The following is a 22,401-nucleotide window of genomic DNA, read 5'->3' on the forward strand; positions in this document are numbered from 1 at the left end:
ATCGGGTTGAAAGCTCTATTCTCTTTATCCACTCTTCTCCTCTTCCTTCTCTGTCTCCCGCCTGTTACTGACCTCGGTTATAAAGGTTCAAAGAGACAAAAGGTACGTCTGAAGAAGAGATTTAAACGATTGGAGAGATGTACCAGCCAGCCTGGTTCTGGGTGGAACCGGAGCAGCTCATTGGCTGCTGAGAGAGTGGCGTTGGGCGGCCATCTTAATAAGCTGAGATGAACAGCCGGAGCTGAACCGGGAGCTGATGCAGGACAGGTGTGATCAGCTGGATCCGGGTTCACGTCTCAGACCTCACGGCGTCTCTGAACCAACTTCTGTCTGTCAGTTTACTCCCGTGTTGCCATGGTAACGTCATCTCTGACAGAGTTCAGTCAGGATGAGTCATCCAGGTAATTTCAGCCTCACCTGCCCCCCCCCCCACATTCCTGCTCTGAGCTCAGCATGTTCCGCCTTGTTTGTTTGAAGCAGCAGCTGCAGTTGGACCGGAACCAGAACGGTTCTGATCGTTTTACCCGGTTTCATTTTTACTTTGTTTGAAGTTTGTTTTCAGCCTCAAACTGAAAAATAAAACTCCTGTTAAACACCAATTAACCCTCCTCCCCTCCCCTCCCCCCCCCCTCTCTCCTCCCCCTCTCCTCCCTTTCTTCTCCTCCCTCTCCTCCTTTCCTCCCCCCCTCCTCCTCCCCCCTCCCCCTCCCTTTCTCCTCCCCCCTCCTCCCTTTCTCCTCCCCCCTCCTTCTTTTCTCCTCCCCCCCTCCTCCCTTTCTCCTCCCCCCCTCCTCCCCTTCTCCTCCCCCCTCCTCCCCCCCCTCCCCTCTCCCCTCCCCCCTCCTCCCTTTCTCCTCCCCCCTTTCTCCTCCCTTTCTCCCCCCTCCTCCCCCCCCCCCCAGCTGCCTTTCTGCGGCCTGCTGTTTCGTCATGAAGGCTGGCCCCTGTGCCTCCAGGAGAAGGTGATCATCCAGCTGTGTCCCCTGGACCAGCGCCTCCTGCGCCCAGGAGACTTCTACCTGCTGGTTGCTCCGGCCGTAGCTCCGCCTCCTCGACCACGCAGCGTGAGGAGCAGCGTGACCATAGCCCCCCGCCTGCTGCTGTGCAGCGTGTCAGCCGGCAGCCGCCATGTTGAGAGGCAGGAGGTGTCGGACGCCGCTCTGAGGTCGCTCTTCAGCATGGCGTGGCTGGACTCAGTCAACAGGGACAGGGAGCGGCGACGGACGGCGCGGCTGGAGCGCTGCCTCCTCTCCGCCAATGGAGACGTGTTCAGGGTCCCGTGGGAGGACCTGGTTTATCCACAATTCATCAGTCAGCCCAGGATGGCCGCGAAGGAGGAGTCCTCCGGTAAAGATGGAGATCCTCACTCCACGAGTCGGGATTTAAAGCTCCTCCCATCTGTTCCCCAAACCAGCCAATCAGCAGCCAGCAGCGAGGACGAGGACTCAGAGGGGGAGTATGTGGAGCTGATGGAGCTCCCGCTGCCTCGCTTCTCCCCCCAGAAAGGTTCTTTAACTCAGTCCATCAGTCTGCAGAACCGAGCCAGAACCAGCACACACTCAGACGGTTCCACCTCCTGGCCCTGCTTGGAAGTCGGTTCTGACTCTGAACATCGGTGCCGGAACCTTGACCCGAATCACCGTGGACCCGCCTCCTCCTCCCCTCCTGACAGGTCCAGCTGTGGGTTGGAGAGAACCGGCGGTGCCGGCTCAGCTGGACCCAGAACCTGCTCAGAACAAGGAGGTGAGGAGGAGCAGAGGGGGGAGGAGCATGATGTCATAGGGCCAGTTAGTGAGGGTCAGGAGGAGGAAAGTTGGGGGGCAGATGAAGAAGAGGGAATGGATGTAGGTGGAGGTGAGTTAGAGGAGGGAGGAGCAAAGGAGGTGGAGGTAGAGGAGGGAGGAGTAAAGGAGGTGGAAGTAGAGGAGGGAGGAGCAAAGAAGGTGGAAGTAGAAGAGGGAGGAGCAAAGGAGGTGGAGGAGGGAGGAGCAAAGGAGGTGGAGGAGGGAGGAGCAAAGGAGGTGGAGGTAGAAGAGGGAGGAGTAAAGGAGGTGGAGGAGGGAGGAACAAAGGAGGTGGAGGTAGAAGAGGGAGGAGTAAAGGAGGTGGAAGTAGAGGATGGAAAAACAGAGGAGGTGGAGGTAGAGGAGGGAGGAGTAAAGGAGGTGGAGGTAGAGGAGGGAGGAGTAAAGGAGGTGGAGGTAGAGGAGGGAGGAACAGAGGAGGTGGAGGTAGAGGAGGGAGGAGTAAAGGAGGTGGAGGTAGAGGAGGGAGGAGTAAAGAAGGTGGAGGTAGAGGAGGGAGGAACAGAGGAGGTGGAGGTAGAGGAGGGAGGAGTAAAGAAGGTGGAGGTAGAGGAGGGAGGAACAGAGGAGGTGGAGGTAGAGGAGGGAGGAGTAAAGGAGGTGGAGGTAGAGGAGGGAGGAGTAAAGGAGGTGGAGGTAGAGGAGGGAGGAACAGAGGAGGTGGAGGTAGAGGAGGGAGGAGTAAAGGAGGTGGAGGTAGAAGAGGTAGGAGCAAAGGAAGTAGAGGAGGAGGTTCAGGTTTTGATCATGAAGCAGAGTGAAGAAAGAGAGGAGGAGCAAGTGATGAAAAAAGGAGGAGAAGAAGAGGAAGAGCGAGGATGTGGCGAAGGCCCTCACTGTGAAAGGAGCAGACCGATGGAGGAGCTTACTACTGATGTTCAGTCTGAGTCTCAGAGAGCAGAAGATCCAGATGTTCAGTCTGAGTCTCAGACACCACAGAGAGCAGAAGATCCAGATGTTCAGTCTGAGTCTCAGACACCACAGAGAGCAGAAGATCCAGATGTTCAGTCTGAGTCTCAGACACCACAGAGAGCAGAAGATCCAGATGTTCAGTCTGAGTCTCAGAGAGCAGAAGATCCAGATGTTCAGTCTGAGTCTCAGAGAGCAGAAGATCCAGATGTTCAGTCTGAGTCTCAGAGAGCAGAAGATCCAGATGTTCAGTCTGAGTCTCAGAGAGCAGAAGATCCAGATGTTCAGTTTGAGTCTCAGAGAGCAGAAGATCCAGATGTTCAGTCTGAGTCTCAGACACCACAGAGAGCAGAAGATCCAGATGTTCAGTCTGAGTCTCAGACACCACAGAGAGCAGAAGATCCAGATGTTCAGTCTGAGTCTCAGACACCACAGAGAGCAGAAGATCCAGATGTTCAGTCTGAGTCTCAGACACCACAGAGAGCAGAAGATCCAGATGTTCAGTCTGAGTCTCAGACACCACAGAGAGCAGAAGATCCAGATGTTCAGTCTGAGTCTCAGAGAGCAGAAGATCCAGATGTTCAGTCTGAGTCTCAGAGAGCAGAAGATCCAGATGTTCAGTCTGAGTCTCAGAGAGCAGAAGATCCAGATGTTCAGTCTGAGTCTCAGAGAGCAGAAGATCCAGATGTTCAGTCTGAGTCTCAGAGAGCAGAAGATCCAGATGTTCAGTCTGAGTCTCAGAGAGCAGAAGATCCAGATGTTCAGTCTGAGTCTCAGAGAGCAGAAGATCCAGATGTTCAGTCTGAGTCTCAGACACCACAGAGAGCAGAAGATCCAGATGTTCAGTCTGAGTCTCAGACACCACAGAGAGCAGAAGATCCAGATGTTCAGTCTGAGTCTCAGACACCACAGAGAGCAGAAGATCCAGATGTTCAGTCTGAGTCTCAGAGAGCAGAAGATCCAGATGTTCAGTCTGAGTCTCAGAGAGCAGAAGATCCAGATGTTCAGTCTGAGTCTCAGAGAGCAGAAGATCCAGATGTTCAGTCTGAGTCTCAGAGAGCAGAAGATCCAGATGTTCAGTCTGAGTCTCAGAGAGCAGAAGATCCAGATGTTCAGTCTGAGTCTCAGAGAGCAGAAGATCCAGATGTTCAGTCTGAGTCTCAGAGAGCAGAAGATCCAGATGTTCAGTCTAAGTCTCAGACACCACAGAGAGCAGAAGATCCAGATGTTCAGTCTGAGTCTCAGAGAGCAGAAGATCCAGATGTTCAGTCTGAGTCTCAGAGAGCAGAAGATCCAGATGTTCAGTCTGAGTCTCAGAGAGCAGAAGATCCAGATGTTCAGTCTGAGTCTCAGAGAGCAGAAGATCCAGATGTTCAGTCTGAGTCTCAGAGAGCAGAAGATCCAGATGTTCAGTCTGAGTCTCAGAGAGCAGAAGATCCAGATGTTCAGTCTGAGTCTCAGACACCACAGAGAGCAGAAGATCCAGATGTTCAGTCTGAGTCTCAGACACCACAGAGAGCAGAAGATCCAGATGTTCAGTCTGAGTCTCAGACACCACAGAGAGCAGAAGATCCAGATGTTCAGTCTGAGTCTCAGAGAGCAGAAGATCCAGATGTTCAGTCTGAGTCTCAGAGAGCAGAAGATCCAGATGTTCAGTCTGAGTCTCAGAGAGCAGAAGATCCAGATGTTCAGTCTGAGTCTCAGAGAGCAGAAGATCCAGATGTTCAGTCTGAGTCTCAGAGAGCAGAAGATCCAGATGTTCAGTCTGAGTCTCAGAGAGCAGAAGATCCAGATGTTCAGTCTGAGTCTCAGAGAGCAGAAGATCCAGATGTTCAGTCTAAGTCTCAGACACCACAGAGAGCAGAAGATCCAGATGTTCAGTCTGAGTCTCAGAGAGCAGAAGATCCAGATGTTCAGTCTGAGTCTCAGACACCACAGAGAGCAGAAGATCCAGACTCACTGCAGACACAACCTGAAGAAGAGGAGGAGAAGGATGAGAAAGAGGAGCGCAGCTGTGATGAAGTGGATGGAGGAAGACCTGCTGAGCGTCAAACTGAAGGTACATAAACCTCTCCTCCGCCTCCTCCTCTCAGTCCCTTTCCTCTCCTGCTCTTCATTCCATAATCCATCAGACTCCACCTTCATCACCTCCTCCTCTCTGATTGGCTGAATCTGTCCACCTCCTCTGCTAACTCCCTCTCACCTGTTTGCCTGCAGTGTTTTCGTCTTTCTGTTTTCCCTTCAAGTCTGAGTTATGGTTTCCTTGAGCTAAACGGCCCTAAGATTTCCCTTAAAGTCGGAGTTATGGTTTCCTTGAGCTAAACGGCCCTAAGATTTCCCTCAAAGTCGGAGTTATGATATCCTTGAACTAAACGGCCCTAAGATTTCCCTTAAAGTCGGAGTTATGGTTTCCTTGAGCTAAACGGCCCTAAGATTTCCCTTAAAGTCGGAGTTAAGGTATCCTTGAACTAAACGGTCATAAGATTTCCCTTAAAGTCGAAGTTAAGGTGTCCTTGAGCTAAACGGCCCTAAGATTTCCCTTAAAGTCGAAGTTAAGGTATCCTTGAGCTAAACGGCCCTAAGATTTCCCTTAAAGTCGAAGTTATGGTTTCCTTGAGCTAAACGGGCCTAAGATTTCCCTTAAAGTCGGAGTTAAGGTATCCTTGAACTAAACGGTCATAAGATTTCCCTTAAAGTCGAAGTTAAGGTGTCCTTGAGCTAAACGGCCCTAAGATTTCCCTTAAAGTCGAAGTTAAGGTATCATTGAGCTAAACGGGCCTAAGATTTCCCTCAAAGTCGGAGTTATGATATCCTTGAACTAAACGGCCCTAAGATTTCCCTTAAAGTCGAAGTTAAGGTTTCCTTGAGCTAAACGGGCCTAAGATTTCCCTTAAAGTCGGAGTTAAGGTATCCTTGAACTAAACGGTCATAAGATTTCCCTTAAAGTCGAAGTTAAGGTGTCCTTGAGCTAAACGGCCCTAAGATTTCCCTTAAAGTCGAAGTTAAGGTATCATTGAGCTAAACGGGCCTAAGATTTCCCTTAAAGTCGAAGTTAAGGTGTCCTTGAGCTAAACGGCCCTAAGATTTCCCTTAAAGTCTGAGTTATGGTATCCTTGAGCTAAACGGCCCTAAGATTTCCCTTAAAGTCGGAGTTATGGTATCCTTGAGCTAAACGGCCCTAAGATTTCCCTCAAAGTCGAAGTTAAGGTATCCTTGAGCTAAACGGCCCTAAGATTTCCCTCAAAGTCAAAGTTAAGGTATCCTTGAGCTAAACGGCCCTAAGATTTCCCTCAAAGTCGGAGTTATGGTATCCTTGAGCTAAACGGCCCTAAGATTTCCCTTAAAGTCGGAGTTATGGTATCCTTGAGCTAAACGGCCCTAAGATTTCCCTTAAAGTCGGAGTTAAGGTATCCTTGAGCTAAACGGCCCTAAGATTTCCCTTAAAGTCGAAGTTAAGGTATCATTGAGCTAAACGGGCCTAAGATTTCCCTTAAAGTCGGAGTTATGGTTTCCTTGAACTAAACGGCCCTAAGATTTCCCTTCAAGTCGGAGTTAAGGTATCCTTGAACTAAACGGCCCTAAGATTTCCCTTAAAGTCGGAGTTATGGTTTCCTTGAACTAAACGGCCCTAAGATTTCCCTTCAAGTCGGAGTTAAGGTATCCTTGAACTAAACGGCCCTAAGATTTCCCTTCAAGTCGGAGTTAAGGTATCCTTGAACTAAACGGCCCTAAGATTTCCCTTAAAGTCGGAGTTAAGGTATCCTTGAACTAAACGGCCCTAAGATTTCCCTTCAAGTCGAAGTTAAGGTGTCCTTGAGCTAAACGGCCCTAAGATTTCCCTTCAAGTCGGAGTTATGGTTTCCTTGAACTAAACGGCCCTAAGATTTCCCTTCAAGTCGGAGTTATGGTTTCCTTGAACTAAACGGCCATAAGATTTCCCTTAAAGTCAAAGTTAAGGTATCCTTGAACTAAACGGCCCTAAGATTTCCCTTAAAGTCGAAGTTAAGCTATCCTTGAGCTAAACGGCCCTAAGATTTCCCTTAAAGTCGGAGTTATGGTTTCCTTGAGCTAAACGGCCCTAAGATTTCCCTTAAAGTCGAAGTTATGGTTTCCTTGAGCTAAACGGCCCTAAGATTTCCCTTAAAGTCGGAGTTATGGTATCCTTGAGCTAAACGGCCATAAGATTTCCCTTAAAGTCGAAGTTATGGTATCCTTGAACTAAACGGCCATAAGATTTCCCTTAAAGTCGGAGTTATGGTATCCTTGAGCTAAACGGCCCTAAGATTTCCCTTAAAGTCGGAGTTAAGGTATCCTTGAGCTAAACGGCCCTAAGATTTCCCTCAAAGTCGGAGTTATGGTATCCTTGAGCTAAACGGCCCTAAGATTTCCCTCAAAGTCGAAGTTAAGGTATCCTTGAACTAAACGGCCCTAAGATTTCCCTTAAAGTCAAAGTTAAGGTATCCTTGAACTAAACGGCCCTAAGATTTCCCTTAAAGTCGAAGTTAAGCTATCCTTGAGCTAAACGGCCCTAAGATTTCCCTTAAAGTCAAAGTTAAGCTATCCTTGAACTAAACGGCCCTAAGATTTCCCTTAAAGTCAAAGTTAAGGTATCCTTGAACTAAACGGCCCTAAGATTTCCCTTAAAGTCGAAGTTAAGCTATCCTTGAGCTAAACGGCCCTAAGATTTCCCTTAAAGTCGAAGTTAAGCTATCCTTGAGCTAAACGGCCCTAAGATTTCCCTTAAAGTCGAAGTTATGGTTTCCTTGAGCTAAACGGCCCTAAGATTTCCCTTAAAGTCAAAGTTATGGTATCCTTGAACTAAACGGCCATAAGATTTCCCTTAAAGTCGAAGTTATGGTATCCTTGAACTAAACGGCCATAAGATTTCCCTTAAAGTCGGAGTTATGGTATCCTTGAGCTAAACGGCCCTAAGATTTCCCTTAAAGTCGGAGTTATTGTATCCTTGAGCTAAACGGCCCTAAGATTTCCCTCAAAGTCGAAGTTAAGGTTTCCTTGAGCTAAACGGGCCTAAGATTTCCCTTAAAGTCGGAGTTATGGTATCCTTGAGCTAAACGGCCCTAAGATTTCCCTTAAAGTCAAAGTTAAGGTATCCTTGAGCTAAACGGCCCTAGGATTTCCCTCAAAGTCGAAGTTAAGGTTTCCTTGAGCTAAACGGGCCTAAGATTTCCCTTAAAGTCGGAGTTATGGTATCCTTGAGCTAAACGGCCCTAAGATTTCCCTTAAAGTCGGAGTTATTGTATCCTTGAGCTAAACGGCCCTAAGATTTCCCTCAAAGTCGAAGTTAAGGTTTCCTTGAGCTAAACGGGCCTAAGATTTCCCTTAAAGTCGGAGTTATGGTATCCTTGAGCTAAACGGCCCTAAGATTTCCCTTAAAGTCAAAGTTAAGGTATCCTTGAGCTAAACGGCCCTAAGATTTCCCTTAAAGTCGGAGTTATGGTATCCTTGAGCTAAACGGTCATAAGATTTCCCTCAAAGTCGAAGTTAAGGTTTCCTTGAGCTAAACGGCCATAAGATTTCCCTTAAAGTCTGAGTTATGATATCCTTGAGCTAAACTGCCCTAAGATTTCCCTTAAAGTCGAAGTTAAGGTGTCCTTGAGCTAAACGGCCCTAAGATTTCCCTTAAAGTCGAAGTTAAGGTTTCCTTGAGCTAAACGGCCATAAGATTTCCCTTAAAGTCGAAGTTAAGGTTTCCTTGAGCTAAACGGCCATAAGATTTCCCTTAAAGTCGGAGTTAAGGTATCCTTGAGCTAAACTGCCCTAAGATTTCCCTTAAAGTCGAAGTTAAGGTTTCCTTGAGCTAAACGGCCATAAGATTTCCCTTAAAGTCGGAGTTAAGGTATCCTTGAGCTAAACTGCCCTAAGATTTCCCTTAAAGTCGAAGTTAAGGTGTCCTTGAGCTAAACGGCCATAAGATTTCCCTTAAAGTCTGAGTTATGGTATCCTTGAGCTAAGCTGCCCTAAGATTTCCCTTAAAGTCGGAGTTATGGTATCCTTGAGCTAAACGGCCCTAAGATTTCCCTTAAAGTCTGAGTTATGGTATCCTTGAGCTAAGCTGCCCTAAGATTTCCCTTAAAGTCGAAGTTAAGGTGTCCTTGAGCTAAACGGCCCTAAGATTTCCCTTAAAGTCGAAGTTAAGGTGTCCTTGAGCTAAACGGCCCTAAGATTTCCCTTAAAATCGAAGTTAAGGTGTCCTTGAGCTAAACGGCCCTAAGATTTCCCTTTAAGTCGGAGTTATGGTTTCCTTGAGCTAAACGGCCCTAAGATTTCCCTTAAAGTCGGACTTAAGGTTCCCTTGTGAATGTGAAATAGATAAAAAATACACGAATGGCTAAATAAATACGTTCCTTATCAGCTCCCTTCCTCTGGCAGCTCGTAGCTCATCGTTTTTTCTGTATCTTTCTGAAAATTCGGTCCTTTTGGGTTTTCTTGGTGGTTATCAACCAGTTTGCAGGTGAATTTGGACCCGATAGTGAACCGAAGTGTTCTGAGGGACACTGGTTCTTTAGCAGGAGAGGGTGGAGGTGACGGATGCAAAGGCTGTAGACAGAACCGTACTCTGGGTCCTGTGAGCAGGGGGTTTCATTTCAGGGTCTGTTTGTTCCTTCTTGGCGTTTTCCTCCTCTTCCTCAGTCGTTTCTCTGCAGGCGCCGCATGTCTTCATCTCTTTTTGAGCTGGACTCTTTGTGAGAGTATGAGTGATGGTTCTGCAGCAACGGTTCTGATGGTCCGATAGAGTGTGTGGTTCTTACAGGTCACACAGGTTGGTCAGTGTGTTTCTGTGTGTGTGTCTTTCTCCTCAGAAACTCCTTCTGTCCATTCGGAGGTCAGTCTGCCGGGTCCAACAGAACCAGAACAACCCGCAGCTGCTCCTACACTCCCAGTCCAGTCCTGCCGCTCCTCCAGATCCAGGTTCTACAGTGTGCTGCTGAGGTCTGGAGCTGTGTGTCTGCCTGGTAAGAATCCTGAACTAGGACCAGAACGTCCTCCTCAGCTGGAATCAGCAGTACGGTGGCCCGGAGGTCCATTTTATGATTTCTAAAGTCAAACCGGCAGCTCTGAGGGCGCCGATGAGTCCAAATGTTCTGAACGTGTTCCTCCTGGGACATCGGCCTGTTAGTGTCACACAAAGTGTCGACAGACTCGGGTCTGGTTTGGGTATCATCCTCGTCTCGTATCTGTGAGGAAAGAGTGGCTCCTGAACACTGTTTGGACCTCATTTCTGCACCATGTGACCACAGAAGTAAACACACCTTTGGGTTAGTCTGTGGGTCGAGCTGAAGCTGGTGGTTGTAAACACAGCTGAGTGTGACCTCCTGTCTGCAGGAACCAGAGACCGGGGAGGACGACCTCTGCTCACCGCCAGCTCCTCAGACCCCGTGTGGTTGAATCCAGACTGCGACAGCGCTGAGCTGCTCCGCCTCCTGCTCTACTACACCTCCACCCTCAGGTACGCCTGCTCCGCCGTCAGTCAGCTGACTGTAGGCTTGTTCTCCATCTGACATCACTTCCTGTGTGATACAGGGACGAAGTGCGAGCGTCAGGGCTGACGGTGCTGGTGGACGCCCGCAGAACCGCTCCTCCCTCCGCCCTGTTCTCCGCCCTCCGGTCGCTGCAGGTGAGTCACATGATCATGAGGTCCACGACCCTGCTGGTGCATTTTCCAGGTTCTGTTCAGCTCAGTTCCACCTGAGTTTGTCCCTCAGGTAAAGCAGTGATGTGTGTTCAGCGTGGACGTGTTTCACCCACACACCGGACACGTTAAACCGAACAGTACCAACATGTAAGAGGCTTTCATTTTCATTTGATCTACATGAAAGAACGAAGACGAATGTGAACTCGGACCAAATATCTGACAGCAGTCCCTCATCAGGACTCCTGTTTGGACTCCTGTTTGGACTCCTGTTTGGACTTAACTGTTCAACACTGTTCTGTTCATCTCATGTTGCTCTGCAGCATCAGTGGAACACTGAAGGTGCTCAGCACCTGGGACAGAACAGGATCAGAACCTCAGGCGTTCACCTGCACAGAGCAGTAGTGACAGGTGAACTTTCAGGTTTATATCTATGCGTTTGGCGCTTTTAACCAAAGCGACTTACACTCATGTCCCAGGCAGGCAGGTAGCGTGAGGGCGCCTTGCCTAAGGACCCCGGTCACCCATACGAATGGCGGCAATCTCACCACTGCACTATCCAGACAAGGTATCCAGGTTAAACTCAAAGTGCTTAACAAAAGGCATCAGGAAAAAGGTGCAGGCCTGTTCAATAAGAATAAATTCAATCTAAAGTGGAGTAAAAGTTTTCATTTTAACTTTAAACGTGGCTGTAGTTTGGACACGTCCAAAGCGACTTACAAACGATAAACTAACATAGAAGGAAACCACTAGTTCGACTCTGTCAGAGGTCACAGAGGTCACAGAGGTCACAGAGGTCACAGAGTAGCCGCCGGCTGATCCCGCTCTGGCTCACGGTCAGGGTCACTTCTACTAGAACCTGGATAAAGGAGGAGGGTTGGAAATGTGACATTTTAGGGTGTTTTTACTCACTTATTGTTTCACCCGTGATGTTATTTCTGTCCCACAGCATCCATTAGATGCACATGGCCAGTTATGCAAATTAGACGAAGACGTCATTTAGTACTTCTGGGACAGCCATAGATACTTTCCTCACTGAGGAAATGGCAGCACTGGTTTGGATCAGGTCCAGAATCCTAAAACCTGGCCCATGTTTTCCCCAGAAGCTGCTGTTGGTTGTTCTGATGATGCTCTAAAGTGTTGTCTCTTATTGTTTGTGCACAGGAGGACACGCCAGGCTCCATCCACACAGTTTTAATTCTGGTTAATAAAGATTCGCCTCTGCGTTTGGACAAACCTGCTGCCACACAGGTAACTCTCACATCTGATCGCAGTCCTGCATGTTGCTCACGGTGCACACATAACCGTATGTATGTGTGCTGCAGGTGGAGGTACTGAGCTCACTGAAGTCTCTGCAGAAACACGTGGAGGACCGGCAGCTTCCTGCAGATTTCGGAGGATCGTTCAGCTTCAGTCAGAGCAACTGGCTGAGCTTCAGATCGGTTGGTAAACAACACAAACACACAGACACACAAAGAGTATCACTGATGAGTCACATGTCAGTAATGAGAGCGTCACGTGTCACTGAGAGCGCCACGTATCACTGAGAGCGTCACGTGTCACAGAGAGTGCCACGTGTCAGTAATGAGAGCGTCACGTGTCACTGAGAGCGTCACGTGTCACAGAGAGTGCCACATGTCCCTAATGAGAGCGTCACGTGTCACTGAGAGCGCCACGTATCACTGAGAGCGTCACGTGTCACAGAGAGCGCCACGTGTCAGTAATGAGAGCGTCACGTGTCACTGAGAGCGTCACGTGTCACAGAGAGTGCCACATGTCCCTAATGAGAGCGTCACGTGTCACTGAGAGCGTCACGTGTCACTGAGAGCGTCACGTGTCACAGAGAGTGCCACATGTCCCTAATGAAAGCGTCACGTGTCACTGAGAGCGCCACGTATCACTGAGAGCGTCACGTGTCACAGAGAGCGCCACGTGTCAGTAATGAGAGCACCACATGTCCCTAATGAGAGCGTCACGTGTCACTGAGAGCGCCACGTGTCACTAATGAGAGCACCACATGTCCCTAATGAGAGCGTCACGTGTCACTGAGAGCGCCACGTGTCACTGAGAGCGACACGTGTCACTGAGAGCGCCACATGTCCCTAATGAGAGCGTCACGTGTCACTGAGAGCGCCACGTGTCACTGAGAGCGCCACGTGTCACTAATGAGAGCGCCACGTGTCACTAATGAGAGCGCCACATGTCCCTAATGAGAGCGTCACGTGTCACTGAGAGCGCCACGTATCACTGAGAGCGTCACGTGTCACAGAGAGTGCCACATGTCCCTAATGAGAGCGTCACGTATCACTGAGAGCGTCACGTGTCACAGAGAGCGCCACGTGTCAGTAATGAGAGCGCCACATGTCCCTAATGAGAGTGCCACGTGTCACAGAGAGCGCCACATGTCAGTAATGAGTGCCACGTGTCAGTAATGAGAGCGTCACGTGTCACTTTAAAGGAACTTGTTTCATGAGAATCGTTTTTTTTTCCTCCCTCAGAGAGTGGAGCAGCTGACCGGTCAGTGTCAGGATGTCATCAGTCTGCTGCAGAAGACCATCGGCATCCTGCAGTCCACACCTTTACCTGCTGCCGCCGAGGTAACGCAAACTTTCACTTTCATTGATTATTCTTGAATAAAAGTTTGGAACAGCTTCTTAGTTCAGTGGAAAGGAAATAAAGAAATAATTTGTTTATCACTAATTTATTATCTGTTTATTTCTAAATTAGGCCTAAAAGTTAAGCTTCTCCCTCATTTCCCAGGATGCCGAGCTGCTGTTGTCCAGGTACAGGGCAGTGATGAGCAGCATCCTGGCAGACTGCCGATTGGTCCAGCTTCAACAAGAGGGCGGGGCCTCTCTATCATGGCTCCGCAGGGAGGAGGGTGGCGGCGCCTCGGAGGAGCAGCGGGCGGCGGTGGAGACGGTATCGACTCTGTATGATCAGGTGGACGAGCTGCTGCACCGCCTGGTGACTCTGTCCAACGCCAGGACGCAGGAGCTCAACTTCATCGTGGACTTCAGGAGCCTGGAGCAGGGCTTCAGTCAGGTGAGCGTGCAGCGTCACCTGTGACATCACAGCAGGAGGAAGTGCGAGCGAGATTCAGACCTGATTTGCTTTGAGATGGTTGCATCATTCAGGGCTCAGTTTCCACACCTTTAAAACTAAGTGGACCAAAGCGATGTCAGTGAAAGCAGCACAAAGGGAGATTTTGAGCTCTGATGTGGGGTCAGCAGGTCTGCTGGCATAAATACTAAAATACATGAATCAGGTATCCGCTTAAACTGAACCAGGGAGAACATTAGGGAGGATTTAAAAACCTCAAATGATGCTGCAGATCGAACGTGGCGATGCAGGTTATTCCAGCGCCGCCGCCACAAAGGCTCGGTCACCTTTGGCCTTCGGCAGCTGCAGCCGGATCCAAACATTATGATTTCAGTCTTATTTTCATTTCGATTCATAAAGTTTGAGGTGATCCAGGATTTAATCAGACAGTCGTTGGATTTTGGTGCTAAAGGCAAACAGAACATCATCTGCAGTGCAATGAAAAGAAAGATCCGAATGCTTTAAAGTGACCCTAAAGGCAGCAGCATCCTGTGATGATGAACAGTCTGTTAACCCTCCTGTGTGGGGGGTGCAGGTGAGGGCGTGGCTGGAGGAGGTCGGGGAGGTCCGGCTGAAGACTCTGGACTCACCTGCTGATTCCCTGGAGCTTCTCAACAGAAAACACGAGGACTTCAAGGACTTCTACACGACTGCATATGTAAACACACACAGACACGGTTCTGCTGCATGTGGGTCTGGTTCTGCTGCATGTGGGTCTGGTTCTGCTGCATGTGGGTCCGGTTCTGCTGCGTGTGGGTCCGGTTCTGCTGCATGTGGGTCTGGTTCTGCTGCATGTGGGTCTGGTTCTGCTGCATGTGGGTCCGGTTCTGCTGCATGTGGGTCTGGTTCTGCTGCATGTGGGTCTGGGTCTGCTGCATGTGGGTGTGGTTCTGCTGAATGTGGGTCTGCTGCATGTGGGTCTGGTTCTGCTGCATGTGGGTCTGGTTCTGCTGAATGTGGGTCTGGTTCTGCTGCTGAATGTGGGTCTGGTTCTGCTGCTGAATGTGGGTCTGGTTCTGCTGCTGAATGTGGGTCTGGTTCTGCTGCTGAATGTGGGTCTGGTTCTGCTGCATGTGGGTCCGGTTCTGCTGCATGTGGGTCTGCTGCATGTGGGTCTGGTTCTGCTGCATGTGGTTCTGGTTCTGCTGCATGTGGGTCTGCTGCATGTGGGTCTGGTTCTGCTGCATGTGGGTCTGGTTCTGCTGCATGTGGGTGTGGTTCTGCTGCATGTGGGTCTGCTGCATGTGGGTCTGGTTCTGCTGCATGTGGTTCTGCTGCATGTGGGTGTGGTTCTGCTGCGTGTGGGTCTGGTTCTGCTGCATGTGGGTCTGGTTCTGCTGCATGTGGGTCTGGTTCTGCTGCATGTGGGTCTGGTTCTGCTGAATGTGGGTCTGGTTCTGCTGCTGAATGTGGGTCTGGTTCTGCTGCTGAATGTGGGTCTGGTTCTGCTGCATGTGGTTCTGCTGCGTGTGGGTCTGGTTCTGCTGCATGTGGGTCTGGTTCTGCTGCATGTGGTTCTGCTGCGTGTGGGTCTGGTTCTGCTGCGTGTGGGTCTGGTTCTGCTGCATGTGGGTCTGGTTCTGATGCATGTGGGTCTGGTTCTGCTGCATGTGGTTCTGCTGCGTGTGGGTCTGGTTCTGCTGCATGTGGGTCTGGTTCTGCTGCATGTGGTTCTGCTGCGTGTGGGTCTGGTTCTGCTGCATGTGGGTCTGGTTCTGCTGCATGTGGTTCTGCTGCGTGTGGGTCTGGTTCTGCTGCGTGTGGGTCTGGTTCTGCTGCATGTGGGTCTGGTTCTGATGCATGTGGGTCTGGTTCTGCTGCATGTGGTTCTGGTTCTGCTGGGCCTCGGTTGTAACAGCTGCTAACAGCTGCTAATGAACTGCTATCTTTGTGAGGACCCTGTCTGGCGCAGGCCCGGCTCAAAGTGCTTGATGGTTCTGTCTCAGACTGCGACCCGGACTCTGATGGATCCTTGTTTCTGCCTGCAGGAGCAGTGCAAACGAGGCGAGGCGCTGCTGGCCCGTCTGGAGCGCTGGGACGACGTCTCTTCGGCTGACCTCCACCTCTACGAGGTCAAAGTTCACTCCTTCTGGGCTCAGCTGCAGGACTTCTCCCAGCGGGTCAACAGCACCGGGCAGAACATGGAGCGAGCCGTCCGACTGTACCGCTTCTTAGACCAGGTACTGTGAAGTGTTCTGCCGGTCTTACTGTGGGCCTCTGGGGCCGTGTTCTGATCCGAGTCGGACCAGAACTGCGAGATCCGTTTCTGTCCTGAAGCAGCTTCAGATCCGTCTGAAAATCTGTTCTCTGTGTCGGAGCAGCTGGTTCCTCCTCCTCCTGGGGGGGTGCAGGGAGGCGTGTGTGAGGGTCCACATGCTGGGATTAACTGAAGCTACAGTTGGGTTCTGCTCCTTATCTGAGGGTAATTATCCTTGGATATATGGCGGTGAATGAATGGAATCACTGGCACAAAGCAGGTCATACCCCGGTACCATAGGTGGCGCTGTCCCCATTTCAGCTATCGCTAATAGAGCCACTTCCTGTTGACGTCTTCACCGCCAACAACAACAAACTCAGGCATTCAGAAAGATGGAGAACGCAGAGCGAGATGAAGCTGCGTCCCTCTCCATCTGTGATGAGCTGGTTATGGAACAGACGATGCACAACGTTCTCCATCGCCTTGTTTCTGTCTTTCTGACCACAACAGGAATATCGTCTCCATCCACTTCCGGGTGAAAAAATCTGGAGCATGCTCAGAACACTCGATCCGATCCACGGTCGTCTACGTGCACGTTTAGTGCACGTTTGGATCGAGTTACCGGGGGCTCACACCAAAAGCGTCGTGATCGTCATGAGCGGCCAGCTGCCGTTCATTTTCAATGTAGGCTGGCGTCGATGAGCGGCCGGGGTTGTGAGCTTCATGAGCTTCAAGAGTTGAGAAAGGCTCAACTTTATGCAAATGAGCAGCGACGCGACGCAACGACAGCCAATTAGGGCCGATCTGGATTCCGAAGGTGGAAAAAAGGCGGAAAAAAAAGGTGGAAAAAAGCGGAAAACGGCAGAGCGCAAACACAAAGAAACACAAAGAGCCCAGAGTACGATCCACAGGAATATCGTCTCCTTCCACTTCCGGGTGACGATTGCGGGGAAAAAATCTGGAGCAGAACGCTCGATCCGATCCACGGTCGCCTACGTTTGGACCGAGTTATCCTGGGGTCTGAATCCGATCCGATTTTAGTCAGATTAAGGCGTCTCCATGAGCTGAATAACTCAGTCTTACTGTAATTTAGCCTTTAATCCGATCTGATGGCGCTCATTTAACCGCTCTGACTGTAAGCGCCAGACACCACGTGTGTTGACACTTTGAATAAAAAAAACAGCACATACAAGAACAACAACGTTCTTGTACAGCAGGGTAACTCCATAAATATTCTTTAAATTCAAATCAAATGTTAGCTTTCACGGTCGTTCTCTTTGCCAATTTCTTGCAAAAATAAAGTATCTTGCATTTGTTTACAGTGCGCCAGGAAAGGTTTAACAGACGTCTTTGTTAACGTTACCACACAAAGCTATGGTGAGCTAACGCTAGCTAACATTAGCTAACGTTAGCTAATGTTAGCTAGCACTGTACCTTAGAACAAACTAGGTGCTCTTATTGATTTTGGAGGGATTCGGCTGTTGGTCTTCCACTCTTCCACTCTGCTTTATCCACTCTTCCACTCTGCTTTATCCACTCCTGGCATCTCTCTTGTTGCATCTTGTGTTTGGGGAAGGCAAAGAATTCTCCACCACCCTCCAAACTTCTTGGGTACTGATAGTCGGACTTGTAAGCCCCGTATGCACACCGCTTCGATATATTACTTTCTGCAGAAAGCTTGACCGGCCTCTTGTGCATAGTAACGGTTGCTAACATAGGATTGGACAGAAGCCGTTTGTGGGAGGGGCTTAGCAAAGGGTCACCTAAGAGTTTAATTTAATATTCAACCCTCAGTTGCACAGATCAAAGGGCTCTGTATGCACATTCATTTGGATCGAGTTATCTCGGGGTCTTAATTATATCCGACTCGTTTCTTGTCAGATTAAGGCGTCTACATGAGCTGAATAACTCAGTTTTATTGTAATTTAGCCATTAATCCGATCCGATTGCCTGCATGTAGCCGCACTGAGTGAAACAGAAGTTGTTCCAGGAACTCTGCGGCCTCCCTGATAAAACAGCTGAAGAAGAAGCAGAGAAACACCAGGAACCCGCCTGTGGAGCTTTAGAACAACTGAAATTAAACATGTTATTGCTTATTTGCTTATTTAGAGACGCCTGAACCCCAGACTGACATAAAAAGGCCAAAAATGGTGTTTGATGTCAGTTTATAGAAGAGCTTCTTTACAGAAACGGCTCCTGTTAAATATGACCCGGTTTAATCCGGACCAGCCGTCTGATCTGCTCCAACAGTTTAACATGTGGCCTCCGTGTCTGAGGAGGCCTCAGAACACATGAAACAGCTGCAGGAACATTCAGATCAGCAGCTTTACGTGTTCAGCCTGTGATGCAACATGGAGTCCGACAGGCGGGCTGCGATCTGTCAGCCCAGAAATAAAGAACAGGAACAGATGCATGGAGCAGTTTCTCTGCTCTGAGACAGGATGGTCCTGATTTTAATGATATTATAAAGGTGAAAGAAGGCAGAAACCTGTTTTATATGTGCGTCAAATGATAAATTCTGGTCAGAAATAACTCCAAGGTTCCTCTCTGTGGGACCAGAAGCCAAAGAAATACCATCCAGAGTAACTATATAACAGGACAGTTTCTCCCTGAAGCGCTCAGGTCCAAAGAGAACAACTTCAGTTTGTCTGAGTTCAGAAGCAGAAAGTTCTGAGTCATCCAGGTCTTTATGTCTGAGACATGTTTTTCTGTCCTTGTGGGGACTCTCCACAGAAAATGAATTTATGAGCTCCGTAAAAAGCAGAAGGTTTAGGGTTAGACAGCAGGAACCTCCAGTGAAACACCCAGAGACAGACAGACAGACAGCGTGAAGCTCGGCTGGAAGCCTCCGTGAGTGTGTGTGTGTGAGTGTGTGAGTCTGTGAGTGTGTGAGTCTGTGAGTGTGTGTGTGTGTGAGTGTGTGAGTCTCTGTGTCTGTGTGTGTGTGTGTGTGTGTGTGTGTGAGTCTGTGTGTGTGTGTGTGTGTGTGTGAGTGTGTGTGTGTGTCTGTGTGTGTGTGAGTGTGTGTGTGTGTCTGTGTGTGTGTGTGTCTGTGTGTGTGTGTGTGAGTGTGAGTCTGTGTGTGTGTGTGTGTGAGTCTGTGTGTGTGTGTGTGTGTGTGTGTGTGAGTCTGTGTGTGTGCGTGTGTGTGTGTGTGTGTGAGTCTGTGTGTGTGTGTGTGTGTGTGTGAGTGTGTGTGTGTGTGTCTGTGTGTGTGTGTGTGTGTGTGTGTCTGTGTGTGTGTGTGTGTCTCTGTGTGTGTGTGTGTGTGTGTGTGTGTGTGTGTGTCTCTGTGTCTGTGTGTGTGTCTGTGTGTGTGTGTGTGTCTCTGTGTGTGTGTGTGAGTCTGTGTGTGTGTGTGTGTGTGTGTGTGTGTCTCTGTGTCTGTGTGTGTGTGTGTGTCTGTGTGTGTGTGTGTCTCTGTGTGTGTGTGTGTGTGTCTCTGTGTGTGTGTGTGTGTGTGTGTGTGTGAGTGTGTGTGAGTCTGTGTGTGTGTGTGTGTGTGTGTGTGTGTGTGTGTCTCTGTGTGTGTGTCTCTGTGTCTGTGTGTGTGTGTGTCTGTGTGTGTGTGTGTGTCTCTGTGTGTGTGTCTCTGTGTCTGTGTGTGTGTGTGTCTGTGTGTGTGTGTGTGTCTCTGTGTGTGTGTGTGTGTGTGAGTGTGTGTGTCTCTGTGTCTGTGTGTGTGTGTGTGTGTGTGTGTCTGTGTGTCTCTGTGTGTGTGTCTCTGTGTCTGTGTGTGTGTGTGTGTGTGTGTGTGTGTGTGTGTGAGTGTGTGTGAGTCTGTGTGTGTGTGTGTGTGTGTGTGAGTGTGTGTGTGAGTCTGTGTGTGTGTGTGTGTGTGTGTGTGTGTGTGTGTGAGTGTGTGTGAGTCTGTGTGTGTGTGTGTGTGTGTGAGTGTGTGTGTGAGTCTGTGTGTGTGTGTGTGTGTGTGTGTGTGTGTGTGTGTGAGTGTGTGTGAGTCTGTGTGTGTGTGTGTGTGTGTGGGGGGGGGGGGAGTCCAGGTGTCAGTCCAGTGCCAAGTTTTCCCTCCTTCCTCCTTCCTCCTTTCACTCCATTCAGCTCAAAGCCTTTGTTGCTGTGGTGATGCCTCCCCCCCTGGGACCGCCCTCTGCCATTCAGCCTGTGAATGGGGGGGGGGGGGGGCAGTGTGTGTGTGGCCGGGGCAGCGTTCTCGGCTCAGTCCGACCGCGGCGCTTCGACCGAGCACATCGAGGTACGACTTTACTCAAATGTGTTGTTTGTGTGAGTCTTTGCTGTTAGCTGTTAGCAGCTAGCTGCTATTAGCAGCTAACTGCTAACTTTATCTCTGCTGTTATTGTTGCTCTGCGTGTGTGAGTGTGTGCGCACGTGCTCCTCATGAAGCTCTTTGATGTTTTCTCTGTGAGTTTCTGTTGGTGTGCTTCAGTTTAAAGAGTTTTAGGTGAGTTCTGGTTGTTTTCTGGTTGTTTTCTGCTTGTTTTCTGGTTGTTTTCTGGTTGTTTTCTGGTCGGTTGGAATCAGTCCAGCAGCCTGGCTCAGGTCCAGTTGTTTTGGATCTTCCTGGAGCAGAAGCTCCTGGGACGTTTCATCTGAGCTTTGCTTCCAAACTGTGGATGTTTTCCAGCAGTCAGAAGGTCGGTGGTCCAGTGGATGGGCAGAACTCCCCAGTGTGTTGATGAGTGAGTCTGCATCTGTTCATGTGAGGGACGAGAGGTGGTGGTAACCCACAAGTGTTGTTCAGGTTCTGTCAGGACAAGTAAAAATATCCTTTTTTTAGCCCTAATAAGTTTGGGTTCAGTACATATTTAAATAACAGCGGTGACACGCTTCTCTGCTTCCTCACTCTAAGGTAAAGTATTTGGATCCATTTACTCTGGTGGAGTTTTACAGAGCTCGTCATATCTAATGATCTGTATATTTAACCCTGTTGTAAACCCATCGGGACGACAGTGTAGCTGTTAATGTTTGTGTCTGATGGAGAGAAAAGGCTGCTCTGTGAATTAACAGGTTTCATTCACAAAAGAAGCAAATCTGAAGCCGTTGTTAGAAAAGTCACAAAGAAATCAGCATGAATCCAACATGTTTCCATCGATGGTTTGAAGTGAATAAACTCAGCTGTGTGGTTTCACCAGAGGGGGCGCTGCAGGCTGCGCTGTTAGCGGCTGGAAATCAGTAGAAGAAGTAGTTGTTCTAAGAGGAAACAAACAACAACAACTGTGGTGGACATCCACAGGAGGAAAATGGAGAGAGCTCTGCTTCAGGAATTACTTTAAAATCTGGGAATATCTGAGATATTTTATCATATCTGAGATATTTTATCATATCTGAGATATTTTATCATATCTCAGATATTTTATCATATCTCAGATATTTTATCATATCTCAGATATTCAGTCATATCTGAGATATTTTATCATATCTGAGATATTCTGTCATATCTGAGATATTTTATCATATCTCAGATATTTTATCATATCTGAGATATTTTATCATATCTGAGATATTTTATCATATCTGAGATATTTTATCATATCTGAGATATTCTGTCATATCTGAGATATTTTATCATATCTCAGATATTTTATCATATCTCAGATATTTTATCATATCTGTGATATTCTGTCATATCTCAGATATTTAATCATATCTGTGATATTCTGTCATATCTCAGATATTTTATCATATCTCAGATATTTTATCATATCTCAGATATTCTATCACTGAGTTGATTGTTTGTCTCAGAGCAGAAACAGCTGCTGAGTCACATCATTTTAACCAGGTTCACAGAGTATTTTCTGAGCATCAAGGCTTCTTAAAACAGATAAAAACTAATGTTTCATTCATCTTTTCTTCTGATCTTGTGAATAAGGATCACAGACAGCCTGGCTGATGCTTAATGACTTTCAGCTTTCGTATGAATGTTAAATTCAACCCTGTGATGCATAAATGATTCAAGCACAAACTTTAATATTAAAGCAGACAGCTGCACTAATGAAGATAAATGATGCTTCATCAGGTCCTCCTGCTGAGTTCTGAGACTTTCATCCAAATCAGAGCCACAGAACCGGACGTTTTCCTTCTGAAACCCGAGCCGCTGCCAGCTGATAGATGCAGTTTTTCTTTGGAAAAGTTGCCTCAGCTTCAGTTTCCGTCTCCGTAGAAACTTACCGCAGCGCTGTACTTCCTGGCGTCTCTTCAGGGACAAAAACACGCCGTAAAGCAGAGTTTCTGGGTGGGCGGGGCGTCGTTTTTTGGATCAAGTGGTTTTCGACCCAGAATACAGAAACACTGACAACAGCTGTGATGCAGGCGAGCAGAACAGAACCAGGAGAAGTTCTGACCAACAAGTGAAAACATTCTGATGTTCACATCACAAACGGCGGTCAGCTGGTCAGTGAGCTTTGGGTGTTATTGATCCTCTGCTTCTTTGTGGTTTGACACCAGATGGAGGATGAAGGAGGATTTATTGATGAAAAAAGAAAATGGGTTTCCTCTGCAGCTCCTTCCGGGCTTCCGTAGTTCTGCCCGACGACCGAAAACCAAACAGGAAGTTAGAAAGTGCTGAAGTTAAAGAACTCGTTTCAAACGGAACTTTCCCAGAAACCTGAAGAAGCTGCGACTCTGAACGCCTCTTCCTCCTCCTTCTTCTTCTTCCTCCTCCTCTTCTTCTTCTTCCCCCTCCTCCTCCACCTCTTCTTCTTCTTCTTCTTCCTCCACCTCTTCCACCTCTTCTTCTTCTTCTTCTTCCTCCACCTCTT

General features: G+C 48.7%; 1 protein-coding gene across 1 annotated transcript in view; it reads left to right on the forward strand.

The window, feature by feature from the left end:
- Nucleotides 1-22,401, forward strand: part of plekhg4 (pleckstrin homology domain containing, family G (with RhoGef domain) member 4) — a 63,220-nt gene that overhangs the window by 25,281 nt on the left and 15,538 nt on the right. Inside the window, exons 3-13 of the mRNA XM_072381139.1 lie at nucleotides 903-1,997; nucleotides 4,632-4,773; nucleotides 9,536-9,688; nucleotides 10,059-10,182; nucleotides 10,257-10,350; nucleotides 11,530-11,616; nucleotides 11,691-11,807; nucleotides 12,864-12,962; nucleotides 13,126-13,410; nucleotides 14,003-14,125; nucleotides 15,456-15,647. Coding sequence (XP_072237240.1) covers nucleotides 903-1,997; nucleotides 4,632-4,773; nucleotides 9,536-9,688; nucleotides 10,059-10,182; nucleotides 10,257-10,350; nucleotides 11,530-11,616; nucleotides 11,691-11,807; nucleotides 12,864-12,962; nucleotides 13,126-13,410; nucleotides 14,003-14,125; nucleotides 15,456-15,647 — 2,511 coding nt within the window. The remainder of the gene's footprint in view (nucleotides 1-902; nucleotides 1,998-4,631; nucleotides 4,774-9,535; nucleotides 9,689-10,058; nucleotides 10,183-10,256; nucleotides 10,351-11,529; nucleotides 11,617-11,690; nucleotides 11,808-12,863; nucleotides 12,963-13,125; nucleotides 13,411-14,002; nucleotides 14,126-15,455; nucleotides 15,648-22,401) is intronic.

The sequence above is a fragment of the Leuresthes tenuis genome, unplaced genomic scaffold (assembly GCF_036924035.1).
Source record: "Leuresthes tenuis unplaced genomic scaffold, fLeuTen1.0.hap1 SCAF_2, whole genome shotgun sequence".
NCBI classification, from domain to species: Eukaryota; Metazoa; Chordata; class Actinopteri; order Atheriniformes; family Atherinopsidae; genus Leuresthes; species Leuresthes tenuis.